A 19,719-nucleotide genomic window follows, 5' to 3' on the forward strand; every position below is an offset into this window, starting at 1 on the left:
ATAAATCTTCAAAAATATGTTATTATGATTAATTCCAAAAAAATCGAAGGTTAATTTCAATTGTTAGGAAAACTGTTTAAAGCCTTGACTTCGCAGGCCAGAATATGTTCCATTAGCAGTGTAGCAACTTAAAAATGTGGTCAGATCAAACTTGTGGAAAGCCCTGACATGTTGCTTCTCAGGCTGCAGACTGTAAAACAGCATTTTTACTGCTTTTTCGGGTTTGTTGATTTTATGGTTGAAACGAATTGACACCGTCACGGATGCGTCCCAGCTGCAAGTTCGCGAAATCTTTAGAAGGTGCAAAATTCCTCTGCAGAAAATGTGCCGGGAAAATTCACACACCGAATGGGTTGACCAGACCACTAAAGAGAATCTCTTAATTGGTCATCAAATCAGTAATGGAGCGTATTAGTGGGCATTTGTTAGATTAACTGCAAGTGAAATGAAAGTGGAAAGCCATTTAGCCCCAAAGGAATAGATTTCCTTTGCGTCCAATATAGTTTTATTTGGATAACCTTCCGTGGGATTTACTGATTTGGTTTATTAACATTCTCCCTTATCTAATTTTAAACACTTCATTGTGAAAACAAACTCATTTCTACATCCCAACTTCAAAAGTGATATTGGAAACTCAAAGATAATCAACAAACTGAAGAATGCAGATAAATCAACGATCACAGAGAGAAAAAAAAAATATTTGTTTGCAATGGAAGTTGGTTACTGGCATTATTCTGGCAATAAATAATTAGTTCCTTTATTTTGTAAAGTAAATTTGTACAGAATCCCTAAAGCACACTTAAAATTCCGTTCGGACACGTTGCCTTAGCTTTGAAGAAGGCACCTCTTTACTGCATCCACTTGGTATATTTTTCAAAAGTGCTTATCAAAACAACTGCTAGAAACAAGCGGGCAATGGCAATAGTACTGCGAGCGTGAAGCCAGAGTGTGCAAAGCGAAGCGAAGAAAGCATTGAGGAACCGATTCCTGTTGTGTGCTGTTCTGTGGACTGAGGTGCTAAAACTCCAGCCAAGCCAACAAACGCATTTCTTTACTTTTACGCGCCCCCCCCCCCCCAAAGACAATCCGACTCATTTTTAAATTCGACAATCTACTGTTTCCAGTTGATATATTTTTGCAATCGTGTTTATTATAAATGTGTTATGCAGAAAATAACTAAAATTCTAAACTTGATACTTTCTTCATTCTCTTCACGTTTGCAATCTGATTTGCCCAAATTGGTTGTCAATCCTTTGTATTATAAAACACATCGGCATCGAGTCTCATGAAGTACATTCACTCTGGGACTAAATCGGCACCTACTGAAACTCTTCTAACTGTTAGCTAATTATGCAGATGTGAAATAGTTGTTGCAGTGTTAGCTCCAAACTGCCTTGGGGAACATACGGCAAAGTTGTGTTACATCTGTCAAAACATTTGAAGGCTTGGATTTTCGACCCCTTTTTCATGTTTCTCCGAGGTGCACGCATGCCAGCCACTTTCAGCTCAGTGTGGACAATACCAGGAAAAGGACAGCTGAAGAAGACATTGAGCTTTGCTGTTCACATCGTCTTCCAAGGGAGATCAAAGTGAACCAATTTTCCAAGACCCCCATAAGGATGAATTTTAGCTGCCCCCCCCCCCCCCCCCATTTGAAGTGTTGGGATAGGCATGCAGATGGCACAGATTGGAACTGGTTCTGTACAAGTAACGCATTTACTCAAAGTAGCACGACTACTGAAATGTTGACAGTGGGTGGTGTGTGCATTAGTGGTTAATGCTAGCAAGCCAATAAAAAATCACACTGCACCTAAAGCATGGAACCAACATCTTTAACCCGACCTATCTTGTCACGATGCAAGAAGACTCGTGCACCATTCTATCTTGACTTTGACAGTGCCCGTAATCGGAGTGGACCTGGACTCTCTCAAAGTTCTATGGCATGAGCGATAACTGCTGGACCTGCCAATGTGCATCAGCCATTTAAGGTAAAAAAAATTAATTCGGATCGTCTTTTACGAGGAAATCTCTATGAATAAATATGACCGCTCATTGATAAGATGTAAAAAAAACAACCCAACTTCTGCTTCTAGCTAAACGTTTCGACATGCCACAAAAGAGTGCCCTGGTCGGAGCGCTGTCCCTCTTCGCGGGGACTCAAACAAACCACTATCTGAAAATCCATCACATGGCTTCTGCGGTAGTAATGACGCTGATCTTTTCCACGGGTTTGAAGACTTATGCAGTCAACGCTGACAAAGTACCTGAGATAGATGCTTATCCCCAACAACTGAAAACACCATTGAAAAACGTAAGCCAAAATCCGTGATTTTTTTTGTTGTCACTGTTACTATTTCATTACTTTTGTTAATTATTGATGCTTCACGTTTTACAATAAATTGCCTTTAGTTATTTAACGTGACATAATCATAACCACTCACTCATTTTGACTCAAACATTAAAGGTTGAATTGTGTAAACGGAATCTTCATTATTTCTTTAAATACTGTGTACATATCAGGTAAGATCTCCAATGCACTTTCATTAGTTCTTGAGCTGGACATGTTGCAACCAAATCCCTCTGGAACCAGCATTGATTAAATCGCATCTTCTGATCTCGAGAAAGTTACTGGTAATCTTAGCATACCTGAGATGTATTTATTCACATGCAAAGGCAATAATCATCATCATTATATTCAGACATAAACAATACCAATGCTCTCACGTTTCATCAACGATAACGTTAAAATAATTCTTTCGACGGATTATACTCAGTAAATTTATTGTATACACAACTGTGAAACGATTGTATTCATTCGCTGCGAATGACATGCGGGTTATCCATTCGAGGCTAACTTCTTTGTTATTATTTTAATGTATCGTTTTATAAGGCAATATACGAAGGAAAACGGTCATTATTAGCTTGAAACATAATGAACAAATATCAATTTGAGTTTTCTATGAAGCATTTTCTAACAGCATTGCTGTGACAAGTCAATTAGCGATTTGCAATTGAAATAATGAAAACCGAACGGCTACCATTACAGTGCATGTTAGTACATTCATGATTAGCAATTGCCCTGGTTTGCTTCTTCTATTTGGGAATGCAATTATACAACTTTCCTTCCGAACGCCCCGCAGTGATTTACAACCAGTTGCACACGTTTGAAGTGTAGGCGCTGTTGCAATGTAAGATGCACTATCAATATGCCGCACAGACGATCAATTAACCAAGAGTTGAGGCTGATTTATTGCACTTGGCTAAATTTCGATAAATATATTTTCCGGTTAACAAATGTAACCTGAAGTTGTGATGTGCTGTTAACTAAAATCGCGGGAGACAGTTTTAAATGGTATCGGAAGGCAACCCTGAGCCGCTGAGCGACCCCAGCTTTTTGTGCCTAATCTTACCCGAGCGTGTTCTCATCTTTCTTGGAGAGAGGGCGTTTTCACTTTGCAATGTAAGTAGGATCTCTGAACCCAGTGGTTAAAAACCCACCTAGTCATTAGAGTTACATTGGAAAATCTTCTCAGCATAAAATACCCCCCCCCCCCTCCATGTCGGAGAAATAGTATATTTGTCGATGGAGGTCTGTCAACAAAGTGGAGCCGTGCAAATATCTGACCACGCTGCTGGCAGTTTAACACGGCATTTAGCTCCCGACCGGAAGCATGACTAGGGGATAAGTATGGGTTGCAGTGATATTTATATTACACCCCGCAACAAGTTTTATAAAACTAGAGCGAATATTCCATTACCGTTTGCATTGCGAGCTCTGTAAACATCTCTAATTAAATTCTGACATGCTGAACAGTGGATCTATCTGGTCACAGAGAGAGAAAAAGAATCTTGCCAGCTTGTAGAAGACCTTTCGGCCCCTCGAGCCCGTGCTAGCTCCACAATAAGGACAATCAGTCGCTATCAGAATTTTCATTTCTATTCTGTTTTGTAGTTTTAGCACAATCCGCAGGCGTTGCCACTTTCATTTCACTGCATATGTATGTGACAAATAAAGTTGACGTGACTTGACTTGACTTGACTCACCTACTTTGTCTATATTGTCGTGGGAAAGCTTTCGTTTCAAGCATTTGTCCAAATAATTCCAATGTAAATAATTCCCCGTTATTTTTAGGAAAGATGCTGGTTTAAATCGAGGGTGGACACAAAATGCTGGAGTAACTCAGCGGGACAGGCAGCATCTCTGGAGAGAGGGAATGGGTGACGTTTCGGGTCGAAATCCTTCTTCAGACTGATGTCAGGGGAGTGGGCGGAACAGAGATAGAATGTAGTCGGAGACAGTGAGACCGGTGAGAGAACTGGGAAGGGGGAGGGGATGGAGAGAGGGGGGAAGCAAGGGCTATTTGAAGTTAGAGACGTCAATGTTCATACCATTGGGGTGTAAACTACCCAAGCGAAATATGAGGCGCTGTTCCTCCAATTTGCGCTGGGCCTCTCTCTGACAATGGAGGAGGCCCAGGACAGAAAGGTCAGTGTGGGAATGGGAGGGGGAGTTGAAGTGCTGAGCCACTGGGAGACCAGGTAGGTTAAGGCCGACTGAGCGGAAGTGTTCAGCGAAACGATCGCCGAGCCTGCGCTTGTTCTCGTCGATGTACAGGACTACTTGACACCTGGAGCAGCGGATACAGTAGATGAGGTTGGAGGAGGTGCAGGTGAACCACTGCATCACCTGAAAAGACTGTCGGGGTCCATGGATGGAGTCGGGGGGGGGGGGGGGGGGGGGGGGGAGGTAAAGGGACAAGTGTTGCCATTTGGAAGTGGAAAGGGACATGGGAGTGCTGTTGCAGGATTCACAACAGGATAATTTGCAGGTTGAATCAGTAGTAAAGAAGGCAAACGCAATGTTAGCATTAATTTTGAGAGAACTAGACTATAAAACGGTGATGCATTATAGGGCACTGGTCACACTACATTTGTGAGCAGTATTGGGCCCCATATCCGAGGAGGGATCTGCTGACATTGAACAGGGTCCTGAGGAGGTTTACGAGAATGATCCCAGGGATGAACGGTTCATGTATGATGAACGTTTTGGCGGCCCTGGACCCTTAGTCGCCGACGTTTAGAAGGATGGGGGTCGGGGGGGGCGGGGGGGTCTCATTGAAACTTACCGAATAATGAAAGGCCTAGATACAGTGGATGTCGAGAGCAAGTTTACATTCGTGGGGGCGTCTAGGACCAGAGGGCACAGCCTTAGATTAAAAGGATGTTCCTTTAGAAATGAGACGAAGATAAATATATTTAGCCAGAGGGTGCTGAACCTGTGGAGGCCACTCTATTAGGTAATTTCAAAGTGGAGATTGATAGATTCCTGATTAGTAAGGGTGTCAAAGGGTGTCAAAGGTACGAGGAGAGGGCAAGAAAATGGGATTGAGAGGGAAAGATAGATCAGCCATGATTGAATGGTGGAGCAGACTCGATGGGCCGAATGGCTTAATTCTGCTGTGATGCGTCTTATATTTCCTCTGTTACTGCATTTTGGGTTCCAATGCTCCAACTATTTTATTATCCCAATGCCATCACAATCTCAGTCCATGTTTTGTGCAATATTGATGGTTAAGGTGATCTCTCTCTCTCTCTCTCTCTCTCTCTCTCTCTCTCTCTCTCTCTCTCTCTCTCTCTCTCTCTCTCTCCCCCTCCCTCTCTCTCTCTTCTCTCGTTCTATTTCTCTCTCCCTCTTTCTACACACACACAAGCACACACATGTGATGTGACTGTCTGAATGTAATAGCATGACATATAATTGTCAGCGGCGTCCTTGATTAAACGTCAATGTTTCTAATTTGATTCTCCTCAGCCAGTGGCATAAAATAGAATGGACGCATTCAAATCAAGATGATGAAATATAAACCGACTGTTTACATCTTGAATCTCGGGAAGTAGTCTTGTTTCTCATAATAAATGAAATCGTTGCAAGCAACCCAGGAAGGAATGCAGTTCATTTTGCTGGATCTTGCGGCTGAGCACAAACATCTGGATTTAACAATTCTCCTCTTCTTCAATGTTACCAGCACACAACTGTATTCGAACTGTTACAATTTCAATTTCTAAATCTATAGCGTCAACAGCACCAATTTGTTACCCAATCCCCGGCTGCATTGAGACCTCTGATCTGTGGAGGTTTCGATCAAATGTAGAAGTGAGGGCCGGAGGTTTGGTGGAACTGGAGCAGATTGAAGGGTTCGAAGGTTTGCTGCCTCTCTGGAAGGTTAGGCCCGCTGCAACCGCGCCGCAACTTCAACCAAAGGCCGAGTTCCAAGACAGCATGGAAATCCCACCCCACTTTGAAGCAACTAATGCAAGGATCGGGATCTGCGGTGTATTAGTCCTACGATGTTAGATCATTTTGTACACGATACTGAGACAAATATCTTGTAACACAGATGCAAGATGCAACGATTAAAATTCTGAAAATGCAATCTCAGATTTTTAACATATTGACATTTTTTAAAAGTTATTATTTTGATCTCAGCCATTACTGTACCGTTGGTTACGGCTGCGTTCTCTAGGGTTAGTGAGGCCCGGGATGACTTTAAAGTGAACTTTTTTTAGAGAAATTCATCGCTGCTTCGGTAGAGTCACGCATACAGTGCACCCTCGCAGTTATTGTCAGCTGCTTACCCTCCCGTTCGGAAATTATTTGTGCCAGGACATTAAAATATATATTTTTTCAGTAGTTCAGTTCAAAGTTTGATTATCCCCGTTGTAGAGAGAGACAGCGTTGAAGAGAAGGATGATATGTCGGATTGAGTTTCAGTATTTTGATCAAACATGTTCAGAATGTTGTTGACGATTGCTCTGCTATTCTGATCAATCAAGACGGACATGTCATTGGGAGCTAGAATTCTTCCCATTTCGTATCAGATAAGAAAATAACAACGATTAATAATAAGTAAAACTGCTTGGAGAGTAGGAAAAAATGCTTCTAATTTGTCTGAAAAGTGATGAAATTAGATTGTGATGAATTCGATTAGACACCAGCACAAACTGTTCCCATTCTTTTACAGATATCATGATATTCTCGTTTTCTCTCCACCCTCCCCCTCATCTTCCCTCAAAGCTGCTGATTTATAACGTATCTTAGTTCTGATGAAAGGTCATCGTCCATAGACATAGAAAAGTACAGTATTAGAATAGGCTCGCAACGTACGTGCCAAACACGATGCCACGTTAAACTAATCCCCTCTGCCAGCACACGATCCACATCCTTCCATTCCCTGCATATCCACGTGTCTTTCTGAAAGCCTCTTAAAAGCCCCACAGTCGTCTCTGCCTCCGCCAGCACGCCTGGCAGCGTGTTCCAGGCACCCACCATCCCATGTGTAAAAAACATGCCCCGCTCATCTCCTTTAAACTTTGCCCCTCTCGCCTTAAATCTATGTCATCTAGTCCTCGACATTTCCACCCTGGGGGAAAAAAGGTTCTGACTTTTCGAAAGGAAACTGGATAAACCTAAGAAATATTTTTTTAACGAAAGGAATCATTTGTATGGCTATGCAGAAAAGGGCAGGAAAAGTGAATATGACTGTATTTATTTTGAAAGACTGGCATCTACATGACTGGCCAAATGGCGTCTGGCTGGTGAACTTTATGGTGTACTGGATTAAACTCTGGTAGTTTCCCCAATGCAATCTTGCAATCTGAAGCTCAAACATTTATGGAATCACAGGCAGACATTCAACCTACTGTATCCATGCCAGGAGAAATGAGCTGTGATGCACAGTCCCACTTTCCACATCTTGGTTTGCAGTCATAGAGTCATAGAGTGATACAGTGTGGAAACAGGCTCTTCGGGCCATCTTACCCACACCCGGCAACGTCCCAGCTACACTAGTCCCACCTGCTTGCGTTGGTCCATATCCCTCCAAACCTGTCCTATCCGTGTACCTGTTTAACTGTTTCTTAAACGTTGGGATAGTCCCAGCCTCAACTACACCCACCAGTGTTGCAGAAAATAATTAAGCACTTGATAAGAACAATATAGAGTGTCAAAACAACAGAAGACACTCAGCAGGTCCGACAGCACCTGTGGAAAAAGAAGCAGAGTGTTAACATTAACTGTTTCTTTTTCTACATGTGATGCCTGACATGTAAGAGTTTCCAGAATTTTGCTTTTCAAATTCACAGCATTGACAATTTTTTGAAGTTTATGTTTAGCACTCCATTGGTTGCTGTTTCATTTTTTGCTGCAGAATACCTCTCCATCGCGGCTCTGTGTCCTTCATGCATTTATCCAGATACAGCTAAATGTCACCATGCTGCTGATGAAAAGGCTGGTCTATAAGTCCACTCCAGTGCTGGTTTACAATGCCCTGCTTGCCATATGCTGAAATTTGAATATCCTTTGCAAGATCGTAGGAAAGGTCAACAAATCTATCACTGAAGCATTTAAAATCATTCTGGTCATTCTGAAATAACATTCATCATCTGTACCAAAGACACAAACCATTATCCAGATGGAAGCAGTTCTGGGAGAGATTTGTCACTGGCCCTGGCTGTAGAATACCAATGTTGGACACACCTCATAAGAATCTGCTCTGGATATGGATGGTGTGGTTATCTCGTTCGCAAATGAAAGATATCTGATACCCAAAATTCATCTGTGGCCATGAGTTCCTAAAGTGCCCTTTCAGGTCTATAGTGGAAGACACCACATTTTCATCACTTGGGATCTCAGGTGCCAGTGAATGAATTGACCGGTTGAACATGAAAACAAGGAGTTTAAAGTAATCAGGAAGGAGAATAGTTAAATTAATAATGTTTGGAGGAATCAAGTTACGAGATGATTCAGCCTCCATCATGCTTCAAGGAAGTGAGTTCCACACCTCCGTCTCTTTCTGGGGGATAAACGTTGTCCGTAACCTGTTTCTGTGCCGTATGACTCTATGACTATGGCTCATTGTGACAACTCTTTAAAACTTGTATGGATGAGATGAGGTATTTTTAATCTTTACCCAACTGTCTTTTAATTTCACACCTCACAATAAATCTCTTCTCAACTTTCATTGGTCTAAATAAACTTAACTGATCATTTTTCTTTAAAATTTTCAAGTTCTGGCAAATAAGTCTCCTGTGCATTCTCTCAAAGATAATCAGCCTGAAATGTTAATACCTTTTTCCTCTCCCCACAGGAAAAGACTGTCCTATTAGGTACTTTTACATTTATTTATTCGTGTCATCACACAACTGTTTGCCAATAGCAACCAAATTTTAGTGCCACGTTGTTGGCCTCTACAAGATCCTTTACAGTGCATGTGTCATGCAGCATGTCACAGCTCAGGAGATGTTCCATAGTCTGGAGGCCCCGTCCGCACACGCAGTCTGCCACATCTTCAGTATATCCCTACTTCAGCATGTTCGATTTGCTCCTCCCCATGCCTGTCCGCAGTCTGTTGAGACTGCGCCAGGTTATCCACGGTTGGTCGGAACCTGGTAGGAGTTTCTCAGAGGGATTAGGTACTTGAAACATTCTCTTTTATTTCAGATTTTAAGCATCTGCAGTATTTTAATCCTCATAGTTTCAGAACTGTGATTTTTTTTCTCTCTTTTTGACCTTATTCATCTCCCTCTATAGAGATAAAAAGCTGGTGTAATTCAGCGGGTCAGACAGCATCTCTGGAGAAAAGGAATAGGTGACGTTAGGGGTCAAGACCCTTCTTCAGACTTCTTCACCGGTTCCAGGCATCATCTCCCTCAACTTACATCTGCTGCAGACAGATTAGCCACAATTAAAAAAACATTCACCACTCTCTTAGCTGGCACCCATCTCCTAATAGCCCAATGCTCTCTCTATTCTTCCCCATCCTTAGAATTAAAAACCTCTGTGATATCCAGCTGTTCCTTTGTTTGATGAAATGTTATCAATTTGCAACATTAACTTTATTTCTCTCTCCACATATGCTGTCTGGCCTGCAAGGGTCTGTCCCACTTAGGCGATTTTTTAGGCGACTGCCGGCGACTGTCAAAGTCGTAGCAGATCGCCAAAATTTTCTTTTACCCTACAACAATGACCACGACCATCTTCGGAAACATCGCAAAATTCCCACGCTTATCAATGCTTCTCTGGTGTCCTAATTTTCGCTGAAATCACTGACAAGCCTGTAATTACTTGAGAGTTTTGAAATATAACATCTTGCCCGGGTTACCTGAAAACCAAGCTTCACGGTAACAAGGCATAGGCTGGATTAACTTCCAGTTTACTAATAGCAGTATTAAGAAATTTAATTTTAAACGTGGTTAAATGGATTTTCGTGCGGAGTGTGGGCATTCTTTGAAAATGTACGGGAGATGCATATCTGGTTTCTGGGTTGCATATCTGGGTTGGGAACCTACTTTAAATATAATCGCTGATGGCCATAAACATCGCGAAAATTCCCACGCTTACCTGACCGTCAAACTGTCGCCTCCAATCTACCTGTCAAATGTCCCGACGGTAAATAAATTGGTTAAGTATTTTATGGTATCTTCAAATGATATTACTTAATTTAATATTACGTGCTTCTAAATGCATCTAAGACAACCTAGCAAACCTGAGGACAGCATGCGACAGCGCCCGCACTAAGCAATGATACCTGGCGACAAGCCAGCTGTCGGCGAGAAATTTCTATCCGGTTGATTTCTCAGCGACGCGCCGAGATCCATTACGATTCTTTGAAGACTCCTCACGATCATGCCCGCGACACCCCAGCGAACTGTCGGCGACAGCCTAGTCGCCGGTAGTCGCCTTAAAATTACCTAAGTGGGAAAGGCCCTATTTAGTATCACCTAGAAACAAGAGAAATCAAGAAATAAAAGCAGGAGTAAGCTATTCAGCACACTGTACATGCACCATCATTCAATGAGATCATAGTTGACCTTTTACTCACCACTTAAGCACCATCTCTGGCAGTTACAGAATCCTTTGGTTCCTCTAAACATTTATCAATCTCTGTCTTCAATATACTCAGCAACTCATCCTCTACTTAAGAAATATATTCCATCTCTGTTCTGCATTGCCAAACTTCCCTGACCCCTGGTTCTAGACACCTCATCCATGGGAAAGATCATTCCTATGTCTACTGTCAAACCCTATCAGAAGTATATGTATTTCAATAAGAATAAGTTGCTTAATATCTTTTTATAACATAAATCTTCCATCCGAAGACTTGACAAATCTTTACTGCATTTGCTCCATCAGAACTGTATCCTCCCTTAAATGGCTGCACCAGAAGTATACAGTGTTTCAGATGTGGTCTTGCCAAAGCTAGAACAAGATGTGTCCACTCATGTACTCACATTCTCTTGCCAATAGTTTTTGCTTCTTAATTTCTTGCTCTACCTGCATATCAATGTTCAGTAATTCATGTACAAAGGTTGGTCTGGACATTGACACCTTTCAAATTCACTTTAAAAAAAAGTGTTTTGTTTACCACTGGAGTGAATTACTTCACATTTTTTCACATTGTATGTTATCTGCCATTTCCTTGCAGAATTAACTAGTCCTTCTATTTTCTGTGTTCAACCTCTAGGCTTCCTCCCCAAAGCTAACACTGTTTATTATCATCAGCAGATGTGGATATATTGTACCGCACTTCATCCCCAGCACCAATCTGTGCAATTTATTTGTCATTGCCTGCAAACCCAAATCTGACTCATTCATTCCTGCTCTCTGTTTTCTGCGCATTACCCAATCCCCAATCTATGCCAGTGTATTACCCCAACACCATTAATAATGTTTAATAATCTCTTGTGTGACAGTTTAATGGAGGCCCAATGAAATCCACCAGATTAACTAGGAAAATAACCGCAGATGCTGATACAAATCGAAGGTATCACAAAATGCTAGAGAACTCAGCGGGTCAGGCAGTATCCCTGGAGAGAAGGAATGGGTGACGTTTCGGGTCGAGACCCTTCTTCAGTCTGAAGAAGGCTCTCGACCCGAAACGTCACCCATTCCTTCTCTCCAGAGATGCGGCCTGACCCGCTGAGTTACTCCAGCATTTTGTGATACCTCCACCAGATTAACTAGTTTGTCTTATCTATTCTGCTAGTCATAACTTCAATCATTTCCAAACAATTCGTCAAAGTGATTTCCCTTCCAAAAATCAAAGGCACCTCTGCTCAATCATTGTTATTTTCGTGGTGTCTGAAGTCCCATTCTTTCTTAAATAGTGGCATTGCATTTGCTACCCTCCAATCAATGGGAACATTTGTGGAATCCATAGAATTTTGGAAGATGAGAGTCATTTTTGCTACTTTTGCCATCACCCTTGGATCCAGTTCAAATGATTTATCCCCTCTTACCCCTATCAATTTGTCCAATGCTCATTTCTTACTGAAGCTACTTTTTTTAACCTATTCACAACAGACCTGCAATCCTCCACTATTTCCAGTATTCTCCATTCATATTTCCCTGGTCAACTGTTCACTATTAGACTCTGCTTCTCGTATACAATTAAAGAACCAAATTGTTACTTGACTAACCAATTTGGTAATTTTGATCTTTTCAGACATCCACGTAATTTTCGATAAAGTTCAGATTGTGACACTAAACGTATCGGCCCACCTTGTGAGCAATTCATAAAAATTGCTATCAACTTTCCATTTTTCCCTTCACAAATACATGCTGCTCTAGTCACTACCAAGTAATACCATCCCTCAGATTTATTTTCCAATAATTTGCCTAGCTGTGCAATTTAACTGACTAGCCATTGCTTACTAGGTTTTCCTCCTTTTAAATGACAAACAGTCATCTGCAACCCTCCTTGTTGCCATATTGGACAATGGTTGGAAAAAGATGGTCAGAGCCTCTGTTATTTCATCTCCTTCTCCTCTTAATAGCCCAGGATACATTTCATAAGGCCTGTGGATTTATGTGCTAACTCCCTTACAATTACCCCTCTCCCTGTTTATGTCATCAGATGATTAATACTCCTCCACAAACAGCTTCACTTTTCTGTCTTGTTGAGACAGACATAAATATTCATTAAGGGCAATACTTTCGACTTCAGAAGTAGGTTATACATTTAGTGTCTAATTGACCTTCCCAGGGTTATCCTTTTCCTCTTCATCTATTTAAAAATCACTAAGTCTGGTCTTGGTAACTGGCATGCAAGTTGTAACTCGAGTCACATCCAAAGGAATGTATTTTAATGGGTAAACTATTTATGGCCTACAACTGACCAAAATATTATTTAATTTATATGTAACTCCAGCAACCGTTATATGGATAGCAGAATTAATGGCCCTGGCTTTAAATGAGGAGTGGTTTCATAGATATAAAATTCATAAGACTAATGCTAATTGTTGTTTCTCATCCAGGGGAGGACATCTACAGTGGTGTGTTATCCAGTTAGGTGCACACTTCCTGATGTCTTGATCTATAGTAGTCAATTGGATGGGTATGCAGAACAAATTAAACACATATATAGCTGGTATAAGATTTTAAAATGTAGTAATCAGCACAAACAGTAGTACCAGACATTAGGAGGTCTGACTAATCTTAATAGGAACTTTGTTAAGGAAACTGCTACGTGATTTATCTTGGTGGGATGATTAAGGAATAGCGTTATAACCCAAATGGTACAGGACCTGGAAGTGAACATATACATGTCTCGAAAGATGGCAGAATCAGTCAATAAGGTTCTTCGCATCCCGTGAGGTCCTTCGCTTTATAACTGCAGGCATATGACATCTTGCACAAAAGCTAGGATGGTATGTCAAAGCATTATAAAACAATGGCTAGTCCACGCATGAAGTATTATGCCGGTTCACTACACCACATTTTTACAATATAATCAAGAGCATGTGATGGGGTCCCGTGACTTTCAAACCGTTATCAGAAATAGAAAGCGTCAGTCACATAAAGCCTGGGGAAAAAGATGATGTTATATTCCATTGAACAGTAAGTTAAGAAAGAGTTGAGAAATGTACAAAATCACAATGGGCTATGTCAGAATAAATAAGGCAAACTTGTTTCAATGGCAGAAATGTTGGCAACCATAAGGTCATAAGTGATAAGAGCAAAATTAGGCCATTCGGCCCATCAAGTCTACTCTGCCCTTCAATCATGGCTGATCTATCTCTCCCTCCTAACGCCATTCTCTTGCCTTCTATCTATAACCCCTTGCACCCATACCAGAGGGCGACATTGAGTGAAAATGGGATAATTTTTATATAGTAAGTTGTTCAGAGTTTTAATATATTGCCTCAAATTCAATTAAAACTTTTAAGAGGACATTGAATAAGAAATTTGAAGGGGAATAGCAATGTGAAGAGAGAAGGAGAATAAATGCAACAGGAATTCTTCTAAAGAAAATTATGTTGACAATGACTTCACTTTGTTCTGTAAGCTTTTCTGATTCTATGAAAGGTGGTTTTTAGAGTCTGTACAACAGCTATCCATGTAATCAAACAAATTGGAGCATTGCATTGAAAATTAGATTGATGATATTAAAGAAAATGAACATTGCACAACACCAAGCTATTAGCAGATACTATAAATTGAACTATAAATTAGCTCTGGTAAGAGATTCCTGGAAACATAAAGAAAGTGACAAAAATATCAATGTGTTATTTACCATATTGCATCTCACTTGCATCTCTTCCAACCTTTTCTATTGCAGTTGGAGCTCCAGATGTGACCTTATCTACTTCAGCAAGACCAAGTTCAGATGATGCGACTGTTTCAACGGACACTTATGCTCTGTCTACTAATGCTCTTGGTTGCCAGCTATTTAACTCCCCTTCCCATTCCCATTCCCATTCCCATTCCCATTCGCATTCCCATTCCATCCTTTCTGACCTTAACCTTCTCCATTTCCACATACAAACTAAAAGACCAGCACCTCAAATTCCACTTGGGTAGCTAACAATCCAATGGCAAGAACATAAAATTCTCCAATTTCAAGCAGACTGCCCAACACCCTACTCATTTCTCATTCCGTTCCCAGTGCTCACACCTCTCTCCCACCACCCAAAATCCCCATGTTCCTTTCCCTTCCTTCTTCTCCTCTTCTCCCATTCCTCCCTACACCATCCCCCATTTCTCTTTGTTACCCCTCTTTCTTCTCCCTCTTGTCCCATTCCACATATGGACCTCTCTCTGGCTTTACAATTCTTCCACCTCCTCCTTCCTTACCTGCAGGTAATTCATTTGTCCCCATTTCAACTCTAGTCTTTGCACTATCTACACCCATCTGCCAAACACCCCTCCTCCCTTGTCACCCGCAAGGCTTGGCCACCTCTAAAGCTTTATTTCCCCAACTCAATCAGTCTGAAGAAGGGTCCCAACCTGAAACATCGCCTGTCCAATTTCCTCCACAGATGCTACACGACATGCTGATTAACTCCGACATTTTGTTTTTGTTCGTTTTACAAGATACCTTTTGAGATTGGTGTTTTTTAAAAAACTCAAAAATGTCTTTATTTTATTCACCACGTTAGAAAATCATTGATATTCTGCTCATTTTCTGCCATACTGATAATGGTTCAAAAATGACAGGAAATATGGTCCAGGCTTTCCTTTGCTGAACCTACCTGCCAGGTTTAGCTCATTAGAAATGTTTCTGCACAAACTCAGGCCTGACACTTTTAGTTTCCAATAGTTAACATCTGCATCACTAATCTAAACTTGGAGCAATGTGAAATTGGCCATGAAGCTATATTCTACTGATGGTGTGAACTCTGAAATTGTACACGGTTTTGGTCCGAAGATAGACACAAAAAGCTGGAGTAACTCAGCAGGTCGGACAGCATCTCTGGAGAAAAGGAATAGGTGATGTTTCGGGTCAAAACCCTTCTCCAATCTGCTGATAGGCCAGTCTGAAAAGGGTCTTGACCCAACAGCATCTTTTCTCTAGAGGTGCTGTCTAAGCTGCTGAGTTACTCCAGCTTTTTGTGTCTATCTTTGGTTTAAACCAGCATCTGCAGTTCCTTCCTATACAGTTTTGGTCCCCATATTTAAGTGGAGGCGGGTCCAAAAAAGATTCACCGGGCTAATTCCTGGGATGTGATCATTCTCCTGTCACTGGTGGCTAAAGAAACCACACTGTATTTTGAAGTTTTTCGAAAAATGAGAGGTGATCGTATTGAAACACAGACAATGGGACACTGCAGGCTAGCTGTTGAGATGTTTCCACGAGTCGGAGAAACCCAAACCTCTGGAAGTACTTTCCAAATTAAAAGGTAAAACAGAGGTTTATAAAACTTCTCATAGAAGTTGGTGCATCTCTGGAATTCTCCACCCCACAGAATTGAGGAGATTAGATTAGTAGTGATATTTAGAGAGGAAGTAGATACACTGCCGAAGGTTCATGGAATTGTGGGCAAATGGGAACTGGTACAGAGTGGGGAGGAGGCATGGGCACAGCAGCCATTATTATTTTGAATGGTATGATAGGCTTGAGCGGCGATTTGGTTCACTCCTGTTCCTACTTTCTTATGTTCTTACGTAAACCGGACCTCGCCAGGTTCCATAACAAAGGGGAGTAAACCCCATTGGTGGGTTGCATCCATTGTGGTGGCAACTCTGAATTACCAAAGTATCTCTCACTCCTGATATCAAAAGCACCTTGATCTTAATCTCTAAGCATTTGGAAATTCCTGCCATTTTCGAGGTTTAAATGGACAGCTTTGACCACGCTCCTTGACATTTATGGGCGCGATCCAAGGTGGACAATTATTGCAAGTGTCCTCCTACCAGGCTGGGATGGGAACTACTGCACTTACACCGCGAAGGCAGCCGTGAATAATTCCTTGGCAGCCGTTGGCCTAATACTGCTCCTGTCACTAATGATAATTACTGAAACGGAAGCGACCACCGTTGGTAAAGCCGTTGCACAATTATAACTCGAAGCTGCGGGGATATTGTGGAACAATTAAATGGAGACATTTTGTTTGACTCCAGGTAAGTTTTAAACGAGAAATGTCAATGGATACAACATGACAAAACACATTACACGTTATGAAATAACGTTATGAACCTTGGAGAATCTTCTCCGAGTGAAATTGCCAGTTTGGACGGTAATCCTTTCTGGTTTTACCCTTTCGCTTTCTCTGAGTCCGCTAATGCATTGGAAGTGTTGAGCAACCGGCGCCTGTTGCCAGTGAACGGAAATGCAGCAAACTAAGAAACAGTAAGTTGAAACAATGTAGAACTCAAGGTAGACTACTTCTACAGTTGTAAATTCCATCATATGGCTGCTGGAACGACGAACACTTGAAGCTATGCAAATATATTAACTGTGGATAGATTAAGAATATCAGTACTGTTGTCCAGTAAGCGTTGGGACTATTCTGGGGGCTCCAGAAAGACTATTCCAGATCCCGTCGATTGGAGCGCAGTTCACATTGACTTTAATTTTTGTTTGGAAAACTCCGTAGATGTATCCCAGCGCCACAGCTTTCCCAAGCACAGCGACAACAAAAAAACCCCACTGTAAACATCAAATAAAGGATTTTATTCCGTTTTTACAATATAAATTCAATACATATTGCTTAAAACAAAGATATCTTATAAAATTATGAAATGTCAATGGATATACGCACGCTGATTTTTTTAAACAAATATATTTACAACGTATTATGTGATTCAAACGGTTGCTTTAGAATTAATCTTGGTCGAATAAATGATTTTTGGCCTTTTCCTTCTACGAAAGGGAATGATTATTTATGTTTTCTAAAGATCGACATGTTCACTAGGTATAGCAGTATTTTGTCCTGGTACAACACAGCAAAACGTTATGGGGCAAGCAAGTACAGTATAGCAAACCATCTATATATATTTCCCAGTATAATTACTTTGCAGATGAGTCTTGGTTGTACAGTGCAGTGGATTCGTCCGTGGAAATGCTGTCTACTATTGAGGTCAGGTAACGGAGGCTGCTGGTTCCTGACGATTCCAAGTTATTTCCTGATTGAGAGAAAACAGTCATCCCGGAAGAAATTAGTGCTTGTGGTCAGAAGGTGTGTTTTCCTTACCCCACATGTTGGGCTGTCCCAACATTGAGGGCTTTTCCCGCAAAGTTCCCGGTCGCTAGCAACCAGAAACCCGCTGGACGATCATAGCTCAAGATTAAAACATGGTTGTAGTTATTCTTCGCAAGAACTTGATTCGGTATTTTTCTCCGTTATATATTAAATAACGTTTTTTTTGTTTAAATATAATACGTTAATAATTATTGACATTGTGCTTCCCGGCTAATTTTCTAGCAGGAAACAAATAATCAGTAACTGCAACCGCATTGAATATATATCGGAAGGAACCGCAGATGCTGGTTTAAACCGAAGATAGACACAAGAAGCTGGAGCGACACAGCGGGACAGGCAGCATCTCTGGAGAGAAGGAATCCTTCTGTCCCGCTGAGTTACTCCAGCTTTTTGCTCCCATTCAATGTACAGCGTCCTTTCTACAAGCGACTTACTCGGCGGTTGATAGAAGCGCGTTTACCTTCTTTGTGCAGTTTGGTTGGGTTGTTGGAATGGTCAGACAAGTTTGCCCATCCAGAAGGACAGGTGTTTGTTCCCCAGTGATCTGCAGCGTCTATCTGTGAATGGAAGTGGAAGACATGAGACAACGTTGCCGTGAACTAGCCGGCGTGTCAGAGTGAGCCCCATAACTGGCGTGGCTCTGCTCGCTTACCAGTGAGTGGGAGCCATTGCAAGTGTTGATCGACCCCACATTCTCCTGCAGCTTCTCCTGCTGGTCCAGGTTTTGCAGCAGATCTTGGAGCTTCTCGATGTAGTGAATGGCGCTGCGGAGAATCTCCACTTTGGGTAGCCGCTGGTTCGGGTTTGGCACCGTCCTGCGCTTTAACGCCTCGAAAGCCTCGTTGATTTTCTTAAGCCTCCTCCTCTCCCTGAGAGTCGCCGCCTTCCTCCTGTCGGTCGTGGCCGATTTCCTCTTGCACGCTTTACATGCCCAGATCAGGCACTGTCCGGGGCAGTGGGACTTGAGGCTCGGCGGTGCGTACACGTGTTCCTCGCCGCCGCTGTCACAGCTGGGCTCGGCTTGGCCAGCGTCTCCGACCGGGGACAAACCGTCCTCGCTGCCCGGGTAGAGGGGAGACACGGCAGTCCCATCCAATTGTGTAAAAACCATGCTCTCGCCAACCAGATACCGCTGATCGTGGCAGTAAAAGGGGTTGGTTTCGAACAACTCCATCATTATCGATCCTGCGCCTTTTTGAATCTATTGGATTATGAACGTGTGTATATGTGTGTGTGTGTGTGTGTGTGTGTGTGTGTGTGTGTGTGTGTGTGTGTGTGTGTGTATGTGTGTGTGTATGTGTGTGTGAGGGGGAGAGTGGGAGAGGGAGAAGTGGATCAAAAGCTGGCGAGGGGTTTAGATGGCATTTAAACAGTTGGATGACAAGTCCCTGAGCTATATATACACACATACATATATATAGAAGCAGGTGTAATTCTACCCAACTATTAGCTGTCACAGTGCATCAAACTCTCAAGACCTGTCTTGCCGAGCTGTCTGTCTGAGCACTGTCATTATTACGGCGATTCTATTTTAGATGCCCAATGTGTCCAGGGTTGGAGAAACTCACTCAGTTTCAGTCCTCTCTCCGGAGAGCTTTGCCCTGGTGAAGGTTCACTCTAAATACTCAGCTCACTCAAACACTCTGTATAAAATCGATTATATTATGCTCCCCCCCCCCCCCCCCCCCCCCCTTGTTAAATTGTCACCCCTTGGGAAGAAAGCTTTTACCTTTATGG

General features: G+C 42.0%; 1 protein-coding gene across 1 annotated transcript; it reads right to left on the reverse strand.

Annotated features, from left to right (window-relative positions):
* Nucleotides 1–17,789: 17,789 nt before the first annotated feature.
* myf6 (myogenic factor 6) lies at nucleotides 17,790–19,159 on the reverse strand. Its single transcript, XM_078416638.1, has 3 exons — nucleotides 18,635–19,159; nucleotides 18,443–18,539; nucleotides 17,790–17,905 (listed from the first exon to the last, which is right to left on the reverse strand). Exons 1-3 carry the CDS (start codon nucleotides 19,157–19,159, stop codon nucleotides 17,790–17,792), a joined length of 738 nt encoding a protein of 245 aa, XP_078272764.1.
* Nucleotides 19,160–19,719: the final 560 nt, after the last annotated feature.

Source organism: Rhinoraja longicauda, chromosome 20 (genome assembly GCF_053455715.1).
Source record: "Rhinoraja longicauda isolate Sanriku21f chromosome 20, sRhiLon1.1, whole genome shotgun sequence".
Lineage (NCBI taxonomy): Eukaryota > Metazoa > Chordata > Chondrichthyes > Rajiformes > Arhynchobatidae > Rhinoraja > Rhinoraja longicauda.